This window comes from Hippoglossus hippoglossus, chromosome 14 (genome assembly GCF_009819705.1).
Source record: "Hippoglossus hippoglossus isolate fHipHip1 chromosome 14, fHipHip1.pri, whole genome shotgun sequence".
Classification (NCBI taxonomy): domain Eukaryota; kingdom Metazoa; phylum Chordata; class Actinopteri; order Pleuronectiformes; family Pleuronectidae; genus Hippoglossus; species Hippoglossus hippoglossus.
Window position 1 is genome coordinate 21,510,222 of NC_047164.1, and position 15,443 is coordinate 21,525,664.

Genomic DNA, 15,443 nt, shown 5'->3' on the forward strand with positions numbered 1-15,443 from the left:
TATTGCAATTGTAAAATATTAACTGCTAATGGCATTGTGGCATTATATTTTTGCTCATCACATCTAAAATCTTGCTCATAACTTTAGTTAAAGCAGATGAGAGGTTTCTGACAACATTACCTACATCCAAGGGGCATGGAGAAGGTCAAAATTCCACACTTGCCATATACTGTATTAGATGTATGACAATAAAGTTCTTGTATGTACTACAAGTATAAGACCTGTAGTTCTGACCTCTCCAACCAATTGTTAATCACTACCTATCATGAGCACTAAAGAGAAGAAAATCAGGTTAAATGATATGGGATTATGTGGTGGATCCTCTCCAAAGGTTTGACTTTCTTGCCCTTATGTGACACCTTTGCTATTCTGAGTCTGACCTCTGGTTAGCCGTGGCCTTGCCCACCCTGTCCCTCAGCAGCTGGGTGTAGCTAATTAACAGGCAAGTACACAGATGGGTATGGCACCCAGCCCTCTGGAAAAGCACCAGGCATGAGTATGTGGGGGGGGAGCATCAGACACAAGGATTGAGAGGGAGTGATGCTCCATTCAGATCATGCAGGCATACAGGGTTTCCTCCGGGAGAGTGGTCAGGGGAATTTCTATGTCCTCAAATATCTGGATCAGGCCAAAATTCATTTACCTTCCATGTCTAAGTGGATCAGGGAGAGACACGTTTGCTTCCTGTCATGAAATGACCTTTGCTTTGTGTAAAATTCAGTCTGATTGAACTTTTGACCAGCAAAATCTAAAGGCTCCTCGATGTCCAGCCTGTTTGAGAGGGGGTGGGACTTATGTCTCATTCGTAAACCTTTTTTGTTTATATTGTTTAATAACCTTGCAGCAAGAGAAGAAATGCTCTTTGGTTGCATCTAAGTACAATGACAGAGGTTAATGACAGTGAAAAGTTTGATAAAAACAAATCTGACTTACAATTTTGTTGGCTGCTGTTGTTTGCCCACAAGCCTCGCAAGCTCCTCCCCACATTATTCCATGTCCCCCCTGTTTTTTTGCCACAGCAGAACCTCTACATTGTCTTACTGCAACATAAATCAGCAGCCAAATAAATCGAATGACAATTAGAGTGGAGTATAATCATTTAACTGAAACTAAGGGCAGAATATCTTTGCCGTGCACTAGAGTCAAACATGAGAAAGTTTATCTCAACATCAACATTTTCTTTCAGCACTGGTTCACAGAGCTCCCTCCCGTGTTGACCTTTGAACTGTCAAGATTTGAATTCAACCAAGCACTAGGACGACCTGAGAAGATCCACAACAAGCTGGAGTTCCCCTCGATGCTCTACATGGACAGGTGACAGAAATAATAACACTGGAATGTGTTATGGAAAATCTTTGCCTCGGCTGTAAATGAACATCTCAAATCTCTTTAAGACTGAAACCTATGTTGTGATCTTTGTGTTGTTAGGTACATGGACAGGAACAGGGAAATAACCAGGATCAAGAGGGAGGAGATCAGGAGGCTTAAAGAGCATCTGACGCTCCTCCAACAGCGACTGGAGAGGTACCACTTGTCCACCTCTGTATTTAGCCACAGTCAACAAGAGCCATGGAGAGTAAATTCTCCCTGACAGTGCTCATTATGCCCCCCCTCTCTTATTTCTCTCCCCCTGTGCTTGCTTCCATCCCGTGACTCTCGCTGTTTCTCTCTGGTCCTTCTCAGGTATCTGAGTTATGGCTCAGGCCCCAAGAGGTTTCCTCTGGCAGATGTCCTCCAGTACGCCATGGAGTTTGCCTCCAGTAAGCCTGTGTGCAGTTCCCCAGTAGAGGACATTGACTCATCAGTGCCCCCCGGTGGCACAGCAGGACAACAGCTGCCCCCACCAAGGTAAGTTTCAAACATTATGGGCCTTGTGCAAGAACATTTCTGTATTCTCATCCTGAATTTCCTCTTTTCATTTGCCTGTGTTAATGTTCCAATAGATAATTATAATCCTTTGGTAATCCAAAAGGGAAATTTGCAAGTCAGATTCAGCAAAGTCTTCACTGCACAAACATAAATTGCTTGTTTTAACTTGATGAATGCCACCTGTTCATAAATGGGTGCACAATTTGAATTGACCATTAAACTTAAGACTGCCTGTTGCTTTATTTATAGACACAACATGTCACCCGAGTGTGAAAAGTACAGCTTAACAGCACAGATCTTAAATCCAGCTGTTGGAATTGAGCAGATGACAACTGAAAGAACAATGAGCAGAGACAGTAGTCATATATTAGGGGCCGAAAACACACACAAAAAAGTTATGTCATCGGTGTACAGTGACAGAAATAAAGAGGGAACTATGTGACATGAATTTAGCTGCAGAATCATGTCTCAGTAAGGCAAATGGGTACATGACTGACCTGGGGGGGGTGGTTTAGTCAACATGACGATCACAGATTGCAGGCCACTCACGGATTCTGTTGGTACTTAAGAGAAAACTCAAAATACAAGAAAACTAATGAATACAACAAGTTTTAAAATATACATTGTACATTTCTATGTGATTCTTACATCAGGCAGTATTTTTTAGATTTAATTTAATTGAACAAAGTATTTTCAACAGTGTCATCTTTTTTTTTACTCGTCACACACTGTCTAGTATTTATAAACCATACAGCTTTGACCCCCCTCAACCATGATAATATTCAAAGAAGTTCAAATTTTTTGTTTTTTTCCTAACATAGGCCCAGACCCATTTTCTGTATGTATTTTGGTTTTATTTTTATACCTTGTTTTTTAACCTGCAGCACAGCCGAGCAGGAGTCCCTGCCCCCCCCAGAGAGCTCAGGCTCTGCTTCAGGTCCCCCCACAGCTTCTACTGCAGCCCAGCAACAGAGAGTACCCATTCATAAACCCTTTACACAGTCCCGACTTCCTCCTGACCTGCCAATGCACCCTGCCCCGCGGCACATCTCAGAGGAGGAGCTGAGGGTGCTTGAGGGCTGCTTGCATCGTTGGAGGAGCGAAGTGGAAAATGACACCCGTGGTAGGTGTACCTGCCTTCCAATTGCAGCCCCTAATGTTTCCTCTGTTGTGATTCCTTCAGCATGATTTACTTGTCCATCACTTTCTGAGTAACATCAAGGTAAACTTTAGATTGGCACTTACAAATAGATTGTATACGATTCTTTTCTCACCAGATCTGCAGGGCAGCATAAACAGAATCCACAGAACCATAGAGCTTATGTACTCTGACAAATCTATGATGCAGGTGAGCACCAGTTTTCTGTAATCAGTCGTAATTGTGATGCAAAAAGCCATATCGAGTGCTTCATTTATAAATCAGCGTATTAAACCTCTTATGTTATTACAGGTGCCATACCGGCTTCATGCAGTGCTGGTCCATGAAGGCCAGGCCAATGCAGGCCACTACTGGGCTTATATCTACGATCCACATCAGCGCTGCTGGATGAAGTACAATGACATCTCAGTCACTAAGTCGTCGTGGGAGGAGCTGGTCAGGGACTCGTTTGGAGGCTACCGCAACGCCAGTGCTTACTGTCTCATGTATATCAACGACAAGAAGCCCTTTCTCATAGAAGGTACATGTGCACTTAAGATTAGCTGTTTGTAGCATTTATATGTATCTTGTGGTGTGAGTGCTATCTTCATACTGTATGTACTTATGAAGGACAATTATAGTACTTCTGTTGAGTGTAACTCTTGACTTTTTGACTTCCAGTAGCTAAATCTCTCCATTCAAGGTAGACAGGCTAACAGGAAGTTAGTTCTAAATTTGCGCAAATATAAATATATACAGGCTAAAAGTTGAGTTTCATATGGATATGGGTAGTACAGCTGTCAACGACATAGTGTTTCTGCTAAAAAGCTGCAAATGAAGTTTAAACTCAACAACATAGCCGAGAGTTCAATTATCGTAATCTTTCAAACATTTTATTTTATCCTCATTTGTTTTCTAATAGTAATTCTGTCAGCTTCCTCACTGGTGTTCATATATTTTCATATGTAAAAATGCCTTACCTTTGAGCTTCTTGTCAATTTAATTCTACAATCAATTCAATTAAGTAAGTAGAGCTGATTCCAATGAGTTAGTTTTTTCTCTGTAGGACAGTTTGTAGTTGCTTGACCAGCTCAGACTGGCTGCTGAAAATGAAAAAGACTAATTCTGAAAGAAAAAACTTCTTCAGTTTATTGAGAGGTAATGATAATAACAGAGTTTTGATTCCATGTTTTGCAGCAGAGCGTATAAGTTTATTGTCTCTCTCTGTTGTCTTTGCAGAGGAGTTTGATAAGGAGACGGGACAGCTACTCAGTGGCATGGACAAACTGCCTCCAGACCTGAAGCACTATGTGAAGGAGGACAATGAGCTGTTTGACAAGGAGGTTGAGGAGTGGGACACTCTGCAGGCCCGCAAGGCCCAGCAGGAGAAGCTGGCGATGGTCGCTGCGGCCGCTGCTGCCTGCGCAGCATCCAGCAACTCCACCACTTCCTCCTCCCCTCAGCCCATGAGTACTGAATCAAGCCCTCCAGACAACACCGGTCAGTCATGACCCTCAGGATACTGACAATCAATACTAATCAATCAGTAGTGGTCAGTTTAATAATCAAGGCGATGCAGACAAGAAACTACAGTGGGACAAATTAATTCAATATTCATTTCTAATACTTTAATCCACTACTAAAAATAATAATAATTTAATGAAGTAAAGAGATAGTTCACGAACAATGAAAATTCTTAATTTTCTACTCACCACTAGGCCGATGGAGCCACGCTCACGCTAATTCAGAAACCCTTACAACTTGCACTTTGCTGTTGTGACCTTTGTGTGGATGACAGACAAAGTGATTAGAAAATGCTTGTGTTAAAAGAGAAGAGTTGAAATGGGAAGAGCTGTGTATTGCTGCATTGCTCTGATGGTGTAGTTGTCCTCCCACAGTGGCCCAGCAGGAGCCAGAGTACATGGAGCAGCCGTCACCCACAAACGACTCCAAACACCTGCAGGAGGACACAGAGAGAGCCATCTGTAGAGCTGCTGCAGAGCAAGAGGAGAGAAGCCCTGAAGCATTGTTAAACGCTGTATGTGAAATATAAAGACACCGTGCACCACTCTCACACCAAGTCGTTGCCACCCATCATGTCCATTTGTCTTCAGTTAAATATTAGTCAGGATTTTGTATTATTTCATTCCATCCTCTTTCATCATTTACACCTTGAATTAATCATGGGTGAGGTGTCATTTTTCTTTAGAATGTTATTTTCAAGTTTAATTTGAATGTGAAAGGTGTCACTTGTAGTGACGTGATCGTGGGGACAGTTTCACTGACAATCTTCGCTGGACTTACAGCACTATGGACCTTAATCGGGTCTTTCAGCCTATTGGGTTTTCTTCACTGGCAACTTTACAACTTTATAAGCAGACGGACAAATTCACATACGGCCTTACCAGCAGAGAAGTTAACAGCCAAAAAGTCCGTTTTATTTTTTAAGATCTGGTGGAGACCAAACTAGAGCTAAAAGCATGACGCAAATGAATGATAGTTAAATTCCATCATATCAACATAAAAGGTGAAAATATGTCTGTGTTGGGTTTAGTGTCTTTCCACTGCGCCCAAGTGAGCAAAAAAATATAATGCAGGTTAAACCGATCCATTTGAGCTGTGGATTTGCTCTCCCATTTTAACATTTGAATTGGATAGGAATAGGAAGGGAGAGGAGGAACAAAACAAATATTTCCTTACACATATAGAAGTTTAAGCTTGGAAGACGTGAATTTATCCTTTTAATCCCTTTTTCGTGCTTATTCAAGTTTCCACCACCATTTCCACAAGTGTTACCTGTGAGTCTGAACGAGGATTAAGCTATTTTATCTGTCAAGCTCTCTTTTCAAGAGGCAGAGAGAATATGTGGATATGCTTGGCAGATTGGTCAGTGCACGCTCCAACTGTTGTGTCAACTCAACACCTCTCTTTCATACTCATACTGGAGGTGCAGTGACTTGGCCCCACATGCAAAAAGTGGAAGTTTTTCGGAAATTATATAATTTCTACTCTGCCGTCCACAAGTACAGGATTGGTGAACATAAACTAAGCTTAAGTCAGTCAGTAAACCCCATTGAATTTTTTTAGTGTTCAGATATTAAATGAGTTTATTCATTCAGTACTGTTTTGCCAATATCTCAGTTTTCCCTCTCTGTCTGATGTTCCTTGCCTTTGCATCACTTCTCTATCCTTCCTGTTTCATCTGTCCCATTCTCTCTACAGTCTGTTCCCCCTCCCACTTCCCCTCAGCCTGAGGTCCAGGTGAGCAACCCCTCTACCCCTCCTCCTGACCTGGTCATGGAGGATGAGTCCCCAGGCCAGCGCACCGTTGAGGTGGCCATTCCCAATGTGGGGACCTTTGTCATTGACTCAGAAGAGGGGGGGTATGATGACGAGGTAGCTCTTGCACAGATATGACTCCTCGCCGTATTTTGTGCAATGTGCTGAGACGCCTGTGCCTTTTTGATACATTCACATGGCTCTACTCAAGATTTTTCACACCTGAGAAAATCTGACACTTTATGTGGACTGATTTCTGGATTGGCTTGAGGCTGAAAATGCAATGCAACCAGACTGACCTCTTTCTTGACAGTTCTGTTCGACCCTTGTGTGAAAAGTCTCTTCTCGAGCCAGTCTGCATCTTGGCACAAAGGCTAGTTGACCTTTTGTAGAAATCTCAGGAACTGTTTCTTCACATGAGTCACAGTTAAATAAAAAAAGCCAAGAACACATTGTCATGGCATGTTATGAATAAACTGTTTTAATTTGATATCAAACCATTTTCTGTAGTCAAAAGGTAATGAGATGTTTATTACATTATGCACAGATTTCATGCAGTTATGGAATCATAGTTTATTTATCTTTTGAAATTGGCCTCATATCAGTATTTGAAGATCAGTATGACAGTGTTCAGACCTGTTCAGAAACTGTGTCTCAGGGGATCCGTTCACAAGTGGGCAGCTTTAAGTACAAACGTGAATGTATACGTTTTTCCCCCCCCCAATATTTATTCAAGAGTGTGGTCTTTCAGTTTGAGAGCTGGATTTACTGATTTAACGTTCAGATTTTGAAATCCTTTCACTCAAAACTCTTCGCTTGCACTCTTAGCTCCTGCTTGTGATTAGATTTGCTCTGGTTGCGATTAGATATTTTGTTGCTTTGTTGCGCGCAGCCACATCTAGCAATATCGAGTTTTGGCGATTGCACGATGATAGGACGATGTGACTGAGGTGAAGATCGCCCAACACTGATGTGCACAGTGCATTGATTTCCTCAGCCCTTCTCTCTGTCTCCCTCTCACACTGACACACACACACACACACACACACACACACACACACACACACACACTCACACACAAACATACTGAAGAAAGCATCTTCCTAAAACCCACATTTGGTGACGTTGTCCTCTGATCATAAGTGGTCGCAGGAGACACATTCTAGTACCACGTCTGAATTGTCCTACTTAGAGCTGTCCATTTGTGATCGGATCACATGTGGATGGATGTTAACGCCAGGTGTGAACAGGGCCGATGTTCTGAGCAGACAATTGCTGTTGTTAGTGAGTTTTCCAGCCTGTTCCCTCATGTCCCTGAACTTCTAGTTACGGGTCACACACAGCTGTCATGCTGCTGCCTTGGTTTTCTCACATTATCCTTGTGAGGATTGTGCATCTTGCCATTGAACCGGCCGTCTCTGTCTCTCACAGTTGTCACTCTAACAAATGCATGGACTGCTGAGTGATGCCTGGCATGCCCTGACTATGGTATGCTTTACTGTAGTGCCTGAGAGCACGTAACTTAGACGTTGGCCTTGCTTGGTTCGTCCCAAGGACCTTTTGTTTTGTTTAACATGGTTCCTGCTCCCTGGGCAGGCGATGATGACCCCCAACATGCAGGGTATAATAATGGCCATTGGCAAATCCGGCTGCATACATGAAAAGAATGGGCCTGAGGCAGCCTTTTTTAAGGTACACACCATCTCTCCTCTACCGTCCCTCATTTCATCTCCACCTTCACCTGCCTTCCCCTTTATGTCATTCAATTTCTTTGATGTTCTCTTGTTTACTTTCTCTTAGTGCGCTAGATAAATACTTATAAGTACTTATAAGCACAGTAGTATAATAACATTGGCCTATGTTCAGAGGTGATTGTTTTTTTTCAATTCTTGAGTCGGAAGATACAAGTAGAAATGTATCTGTAATATTGTGCTGTACTCTAAACTGCTTCTCTTTCCTGGTGCCACATTAGAGTATTGAAATCAGCCGAATACAGTCTTGAGCCTTAAGGTTAACAAAATCATTGTGTTCTGAACTTTCTGCAAAGAACTTGTTCGATGGGACAACGTATAGAGACGCAAAAGGGTAATAGTCCAGGTTTATACAAACATCTAGTAGCCATATATTGAGGAAGAACTGTCTTCTTATAATTAGATTGCATATCAATAAGTGAATGTGTGTCCAACCCTCAATATTTGACATATTTTATCTTCATTTACTATTGGAGACGCATCTGCTTTTCTGTGTGTTGGCATCTAACTTCTGTTGAGCTGTCGACTTTTTTACCCCAAACAGAGGAGAAGATCGTTTGTTATTTTGCCCAGTATTTACAGAACCCTTCAGACAGTTGTGTATTTATTTGTGTCGCGTTGGAGCAGATTTTGTTTTGCATATCTTAGCCCCTGCAGTACTTATGTTTTGCACAAGTATGAGTCTAAAATGACAAGTGTGTTGTACCTTTATAAAGTAGCTGAATAGGAAAGAAAAGTTGAATTTAGTTTATCATAAAGGTCTTGACTGAAGAGCAGGTAAATAAGTGTCCATGATCATACCTCCTAAACCTCCAGAGATTTAACCATGGACCGTTACTACTTTGTCACTTTGCTCAGGCCATAAAGCTGGAGTATGCTCGTCTTCTGAGATTCGCCCAAGAGGACACATCACTTGAGAATGACTACCGACTTCAGCACGTCATCGTCTACTTCATCCAAAACCAGGCCCCCAAGAAAATTCTGGAGAGGACTCTGCTCACACAGTTTGCTGACAGGAACCTGGCATTTGATGAGAGGTAGCTCAGACTCTGTTACACTATGCCACAACCTTGTATTTACAAAAAAAGTCTTATATATCATGTATATTCAGTGCTTTTCCAGTGGGTGCCCTAAACTTTGTCACTTTCTAGAAGTTATTTTTTATACTGTCAACTTCTTAAAATGACCAGCAGAGGGTAGCAGAGACCTTTACTGACGTTACCGCAGCGTCGTCAGTGATCGTGTCTCATCCGGACACTGCTTTCTGATGAGTCTTGCCTCTGTCTTTTGTTCCAGCACAAATCCTAAGACACACATGTACACTAATGATCTTTTTAATACTGCTGGGAAATATCAAGATTCCCTCCCCAGTCATATTGTGATGCTCATGTCACTAGAATGTGTAACGCTCCTTACTAATTCTCAAAACTTTTCAACTACGCTTGTTGGCCTCAATCCATATTCATGAGTGAAAAATTGATTTCTCCCTTCTCCTCTATTTTGAGCGAGATAATTAGATTTATGTGTGCATGTGGCCTCAATAGGAGCCTCCGGAGGAGCGTTTCACTTCTCCTCTCAGCTCTAAAGAGTGATTCATTAGGCCACGTTCAGGCCTAGGGGCAGGGCGGACCGTTTCATCTCCTAAGTACATCACGATGACTCACCATCTCCTTGTGTCCCCCTCCCACAGATGTAAGAGCATTATGAATGTGGCACGTGCCAAACTGGACCTAATTAAGCCGGAGGAGGTCAACATGGATGAATATGAGGTCAGCAGTGCTCTTTCTTCATCTAAAACAGTAGACTGCCTTTACAGTAGTATCACACATTGTCTGTAAAGCTTTTCCAGTGACACAGACATACTGGCATTTAAAAATGCCAGTATTTGTGTCATTGAATTTCCAGGAACTTGCCTTTATTAACTTGTTTGTCTACAACAGATGTGGCATCAGGACTACAGGAACTTCCGCGAGACGAGCGTCTTCATGATGACCGGCTTGGAGCTCTTTCAGAAGACAAAGTATGGTGACACCTTTTTTGAGTTCCTCCTATAATCAAACACGGGGAAAAACAAAATCCAACTCTGCCTCCAACTATCATCTTCGAGCTTTAACTCGTACATTTACTCTGAGCCGATCTGCAGCAGCCAGTGGGTGCTGAATTGTCTCCTGCAGGGGGCAGCAGTTGGCTGTCTGCGCAGCTCCAAGCTTTGTAGTTGTGCAGTGGGGTCATCAGGTTTATTTCCTCTGTAAATGGTTTGCTCTCTAAGTTCTTGGTGCAACTTTGATATTCATTTATGTGAACATAACATCTGTTCATCAACTTTGTTTCCTTCCCAGTTACGTGGAGGCTCTGATGTATCTCATTTACGCGTATCAGTACAACAAGGAGCTTTTGTCCAAAGGGCTGTATCGAGGTCATGACGAGGAGCTGCTGAGTTACTACCGTCGAGAGTGTTTGCTGGTGAGTTCTCAACACAGTGCTTTATTCCAAACAACAAGTCAGATCTCTATTGTTATGAGTGGATGTCATATTTCTTCAGTTTTCTTTGATCATACAAAGTGATCACAAAGAGGGTCTGTTGTGGAACGGAAACCTTTGTGTCCCGCGGTCCTTCTCTGTGATCGTCGCCTCTTTGTCACTCCCTTTCCTCTGTATCACACTTCCTCTGCTAAAGTGACCCAGCAAAACATAGCCAGACATCTCTCCTTCAATCCTGAGACGAGCTACTATAATCAAATTGCTTTCGCTGAGATATTGCTTTCGTTTGCTTGCTGCACACAAAAGATTCCACTGAAGATTTTTCATCTGATTCTGACAGATGAAAATCCTTTCAGCGTTACGATGTGAGCCCCCTTTTCATTTTACTCCCACCGAGCTCCAGGCTGTGCTCTGGTATTATTGGTTAGAGCTGAGGGTATTTTGGTCTGATCAGCCTCGTACTGATCTTCAGCAGCCCCCTCGCTGCTGCACTCAGTAACCTTACACCAGCATTGTGCTCATAATGTAATCACTGGAGTGGGAATAGGAAGCAGGAGGGCCTGCGAGTGTAAACACATTACCATGAGACACAAGCGTGTCCTCAGCTAACCTCAAACCTCAGCTCCGCACAGCTTGATCGGCCATCTCAGATCTCTGGCCAGAACTTCTGGCTCCGTCTGCTCAGCTGTTTACCTACGGCTCTTGTTTTAATTGAAAACACTGCTAACATTGACACAGCTAATGTACTTGGATGTTTTGCAAATCCAGCATCTCACTCTCGATTCCAAACGGGCTTTCAGGAAAAACAGGGTCGTTTCCTCCGAGAGAGGAGGTCAGGGAGTTTGTCTGTGACAGCAAGGTGGCTCTGGCCAAGAAGAGGAAGAAAAGCTTGTATCCACATGTAAAAACGTCAGGACCCACTTAAGCTCCAGTGGCTGTAGGACACTCGTCATATTCATGCTGCCAGTAGGATTACTGTTAGTACTTAAGCTGTTGAGAATTTATCTATTAGAGCTAATGGAAAACTTGACTCAAGAACAAAACAAGCATTGAGACATAAATGACTTAGTAAAAAATAACGACAAAGAATATTGTTTGGAGTAAAAACATTTACACAAGATAACACAAATATACAAAAGTCAGCAAAGTGTGTTCTTGGATGTAACTCTTAAAGAAATGAAGACTTAGTCATCCTCATTTCCTTTGTCTGAAAGCTGTGAGGGCAACATGACCTTGGCTCACGTCTCCAGCTCAGGTTTTCAAACTGTGAGACGCATCCCCTTCCAGGGGTACAGGGGAGACGTGAGGCAAATATACTGCATGAGGTGAAAGGAACAGGTGCATGCTGGTGTTCTGAACACTACAGGAAGTTAGTCTTGTTTTTTTGGCTCGCTGGTTTTTGGCTCGGCTTATCATCACGGTCAGCAGTTGGTGCAGTAGCAGTGGCTGTGACACAGCAAACGGAACCAATTAAGGTTGTGTAAAAATCCTCCAAGCGTGATTTGTGGCAGTTTTCATGAAAATTCACTCTCCTTCTCAGAACTGCTAACAGTTAATTAGGCAAAGTTTTGATGTTGCCACTTTGTCAATATGTAAACAAGTATAGGCTCAAAAGACGAGAATGAAGTTGGAACTGTTAATGCACTGATGCTTCCTGTTTACTCTCCCCATAGCTCTTAGACTATGGGAACTGTATCTGCGAAACTTTGACTGTGATTATCCCTTAAATTAAATCAATTATAAAATTTTAGGAATTACAAAATCCATTAATTTTACTGTTTAAACTTTGACTCTGTAAAACGTCTACTCACCAGTATCTTCCTTCCATAGAAATTAAACGAACAAGCGGCCGCCATGTTTGAATCCGGAGAAGAACCCGAGGTGACCACGGGCTTAGGAATCATGAATGAGCTGGTGGTGCCCTGCATCCCTCTGCTGCTGGTCCACGACACGGAGAGAGACCTGCTGGCGGTGGAGGACATGAGGAACCGCTGGTGCTCTTACCTGGGCCAAGAGATGGAATGTGAGTCCCTGAGGGAGCAGGAGCAGACTCGGCCTGACAGATATTTCTGGAGAGTGAAGTCTTAGGTTACTGGTACATTCCTCAGTGCCCCTGCCAAAGATCATGATAATCAGGCCACTGCACGGTGCTTCTAGGTTGTGCAGCATTAAGAAACCTGAAGAGATGCGTTTTTATTTTAAAACATTAGACCACTGTAGAGCTCAACAGCAATATCTGCCTCTTTCAGCAATTTTGTCAACGTGTCCACATGGTTTTGAAATAAGCCGACAATACCATGGCTTCTTATTTCCACCTTGGAACTGCACTCAGGGTTTCACACGCCACAAGACTAAGAGAGCAATAGCATCAAGTTGTGCAGTGAGGTTTCTCTCTTGTTTTTGCAAAGAAAAAAATCCTTTTCGGTCATGATATAGCCTTCACGGATTCGTCAAGCTCCTATCACGTGACCGCCTTCCAGAAGAAAACAACCGGCATTAGCCTTGGCTACCAGTGCAGAACTTAACATGAATAATCAGTACACCTTGTTGTTGGTCCAAGAAAAGAAATCCCTGCTCGTACTTTTCGCCATTTCGCCATTTCTGCTTCTCGTTCGTAGCCCAGCTCTTTCTGCAACTAACAACCACACACTTCCAGTCATGTGTTTTCAGATGTGTTAGTATGGACAGGTATTAAAGGTTGTTCATTGTTTGAATTTGAAAACGCCGTTTTTGAAGGAAAATGGATGACGACTAAAATCAAAGCATAGTTGTAGTTACATTCACGTTAGGGCTGTCACAGTGTCAGATTTTCACAAAGTGTTTATCATGGCTGAAATAATTCACACTAACAATATTGTCCCCGTGTATATGTGTCGGTCTGTGTTATCGTAATGCTGTTTGTTAGTTAGTTTGCTATACCTCAGTTTTGGCTAATACAAAATACTAATATTTACTTGGATTATGCAGATAGATGATCATTTCATTGATGGTCATAGCATCCACAGATTTTCCCAAAAATGTATTTAATAATTATAATAATTTATAGAAGTAGCAATAAATCTAAATAGAATTTCATTTGGCCCACATCTCAGCAGATTACAGCAAGAGCCCTACTCAACGTCATTTTAATATCTTTCTTGTTTAATATGAAAAGCTTGTAAGTATGCAAATATGTTTTGAAGGGTATAACAAAGCCAGGAGAGTAACTTTACCTGATCAAAATCCACAAGGAAATATTCACAAATGCTCCTGAAAAGAATGTGTTGGTAGAAAAAAAAGACTGGAAAGGACTCAGCTTTTATCAGTGCATTCCAGTATCAGTCCACAGAGAGCATGTTCTCAGAGTTCCTGGCCTTTGTTCAGGGAAATCACAATATTATCACCCAGACACCAATTCACCAGAGGTTCAGTCTGATTCGGTCCTGGAACAGGCTGCGATATCACGTTAAAATATTTGCCCTGTGTTCTCTGTGTTACATTTTCACTACATTATGCTGCAATGTTCAAACAGTTAATCATCCACTTTCTTTCCATCTGTCCTCCCCCCTGCTGGCAGCCAACCTCCAGGAGAAGCTAACCGACTTCCTCCCCAAGTTACTGGACTGCTCCACGGAGATCAAAAGCTTCCACGACCCGCCCAAGCTGCCCTCCTACTCCACTCTGGAGCTGTGTGAACGGTTCAGCCGCATCGTGGCTGCCGTCAGCAGGATCCCCAGCGAGGGGAGATGAGCTCAGAGGGGCGGCCAGACACCCCTCCCTTTTTCACAGGCCCGACCCAGGGCAGAAATCCATGGACCTCTCTTAACCCATGCCTTCCTTTATAAATCCAGGGGTCACTTGCTTCTAGCTGTTATTCCTCTGTTTCTCTTTTGCTGCTATAGGTTTTATCACAATAAATATTATTTGATTTTTATTTCAAACAAAACACAATGGCGGAAAGGAGCAGGAAGAGACTGTTGGGAGGGAATGAGTAAATATGAGATGAGAAGTTGATGGGGGGGGGGGGAGAATAACTGGGACTGCCAGCCTGCAGTGGTTGAAAGCACACTCTGCTTCAGATTTGTTAAAAAACAAGAGTTTGAGAGTTTTTCATAGTTTATTACTGTTGTTGCTGCTTGATTCAAGCTTCTCCAGCCACGTTCATAGCCCTTTCTAAAGCACCCTTCTCTGCGTGTAGAGGATCACCCTGCTGCTCGGCCTCCAGTTTGGTACAGTATTACCATGTTTTGTTTTATTTTTCTAAGGAAGTTAGGAAGGGAGCCTCCAGTTCTATCAGCGGCTCGCAGTATCTCAAATGGGTCTCATGTCTTCGTGGACTGCAGCAGAGTGAGATGTTTTAAGTGCTGTGGTAGACGGCCACAGACTTCCTGTGGCTTGTTAATAAATTGAGAGAATAAAGTTTTATTTATGGCCCCTTTAGGCCAAATAAAAAAATGCTTTGCCTTATTGTTTCTTCACTTGCACGATAATAACTGACTGACATTCAACACTGCACTGATCAAAGTCTTTGATTTGAGACATCAAGGTGATTAACAGAGCGACGGTCAGTGAGGGATGAGAGACGAGGTTCAGTGTCACGCTTAAAGTCCCATTGACATTAGCTGTCGGTCTCAAACCTCCATTATTCACTGTGATCATTTAGCTGCCATTATGAAGTTTATTAGAATTTCATTAACAATGCAAAATCCAAAGATTACAAGCATTTGGCCAAAAATAATAAAGATATAGGACAGCCTCCTCTCTAGCTGCTTTGCAATTGCTATTTTTTAATAAAAAATGTTGGTCTAATTTCCTGCAGGGAAATTCATTTCCTGGAACATGGATCACTTCAATCAATCCATGTGATGAAGACAGGAAATGCCTTTTCAAAACATCGCTGCCAGCACCAGGCAGACGGTCACATGGACGTTACCTTACCTAATTGA

At 42.5% G+C, this 15,443-nt stretch overlaps 1 protein-coding gene across 4 annotated transcripts in view; it reads left to right on the forward strand.

The window, feature by feature from the left end:
* Positions 1-14,952, forward strand: part of usp25 (ubiquitin specific peptidase 25) — a 31,108-nt gene extending 16,156 nt beyond the window's left edge. For 2 of the 4 annotated variants that reach the window (XM_034607471.1, XM_034607472.1), the window contains exons 11-26: positions 1,187-1,314; positions 1,429-1,524; positions 1,684-1,848; positions 2,754-2,992; positions 3,147-3,217; positions 3,320-3,548; positions 4,247-4,507; positions 4,906-5,045; positions 6,230-6,403; positions 7,883-7,978; positions 8,896-9,074; positions 9,728-9,806; positions 9,978-10,057; positions 10,377-10,500; positions 12,349-12,541; positions 14,075-14,952. In XM_034607471.1, coding sequence (XP_034463362.1) covers positions 1,187-1,314; positions 1,429-1,524; positions 1,684-1,848; positions 2,754-2,992; positions 3,147-3,217; positions 3,320-3,548; positions 4,247-4,507; positions 4,906-5,045; positions 6,230-6,403; positions 7,883-7,978; positions 8,896-9,074; positions 9,728-9,806; positions 9,978-10,057; positions 10,377-10,500; positions 12,349-12,541; positions 14,075-14,247 — 2,427 coding nt within the window. In that variant the 3' untranslated portion in view covers positions 14,248-14,952. The remainder of the gene's footprint in view (positions 1-1,186; positions 1,315-1,428; positions 1,525-1,683; positions 1,849-2,753; positions 2,993-3,146; positions 3,218-3,319; positions 3,549-4,246; positions 4,508-4,905; positions 5,046-6,229; positions 6,404-7,882; positions 7,979-8,895; positions 9,075-9,727; positions 9,807-9,977; positions 10,058-10,376; positions 10,501-12,348; positions 12,542-14,074) is intronic. The other 2 variants (XM_034607473.1, XM_034607474.1) reach the window with 2 other exon arrangements.
* The last annotated feature ends 491 nt before the right edge of the window (positions 14,953-15,443 follow it).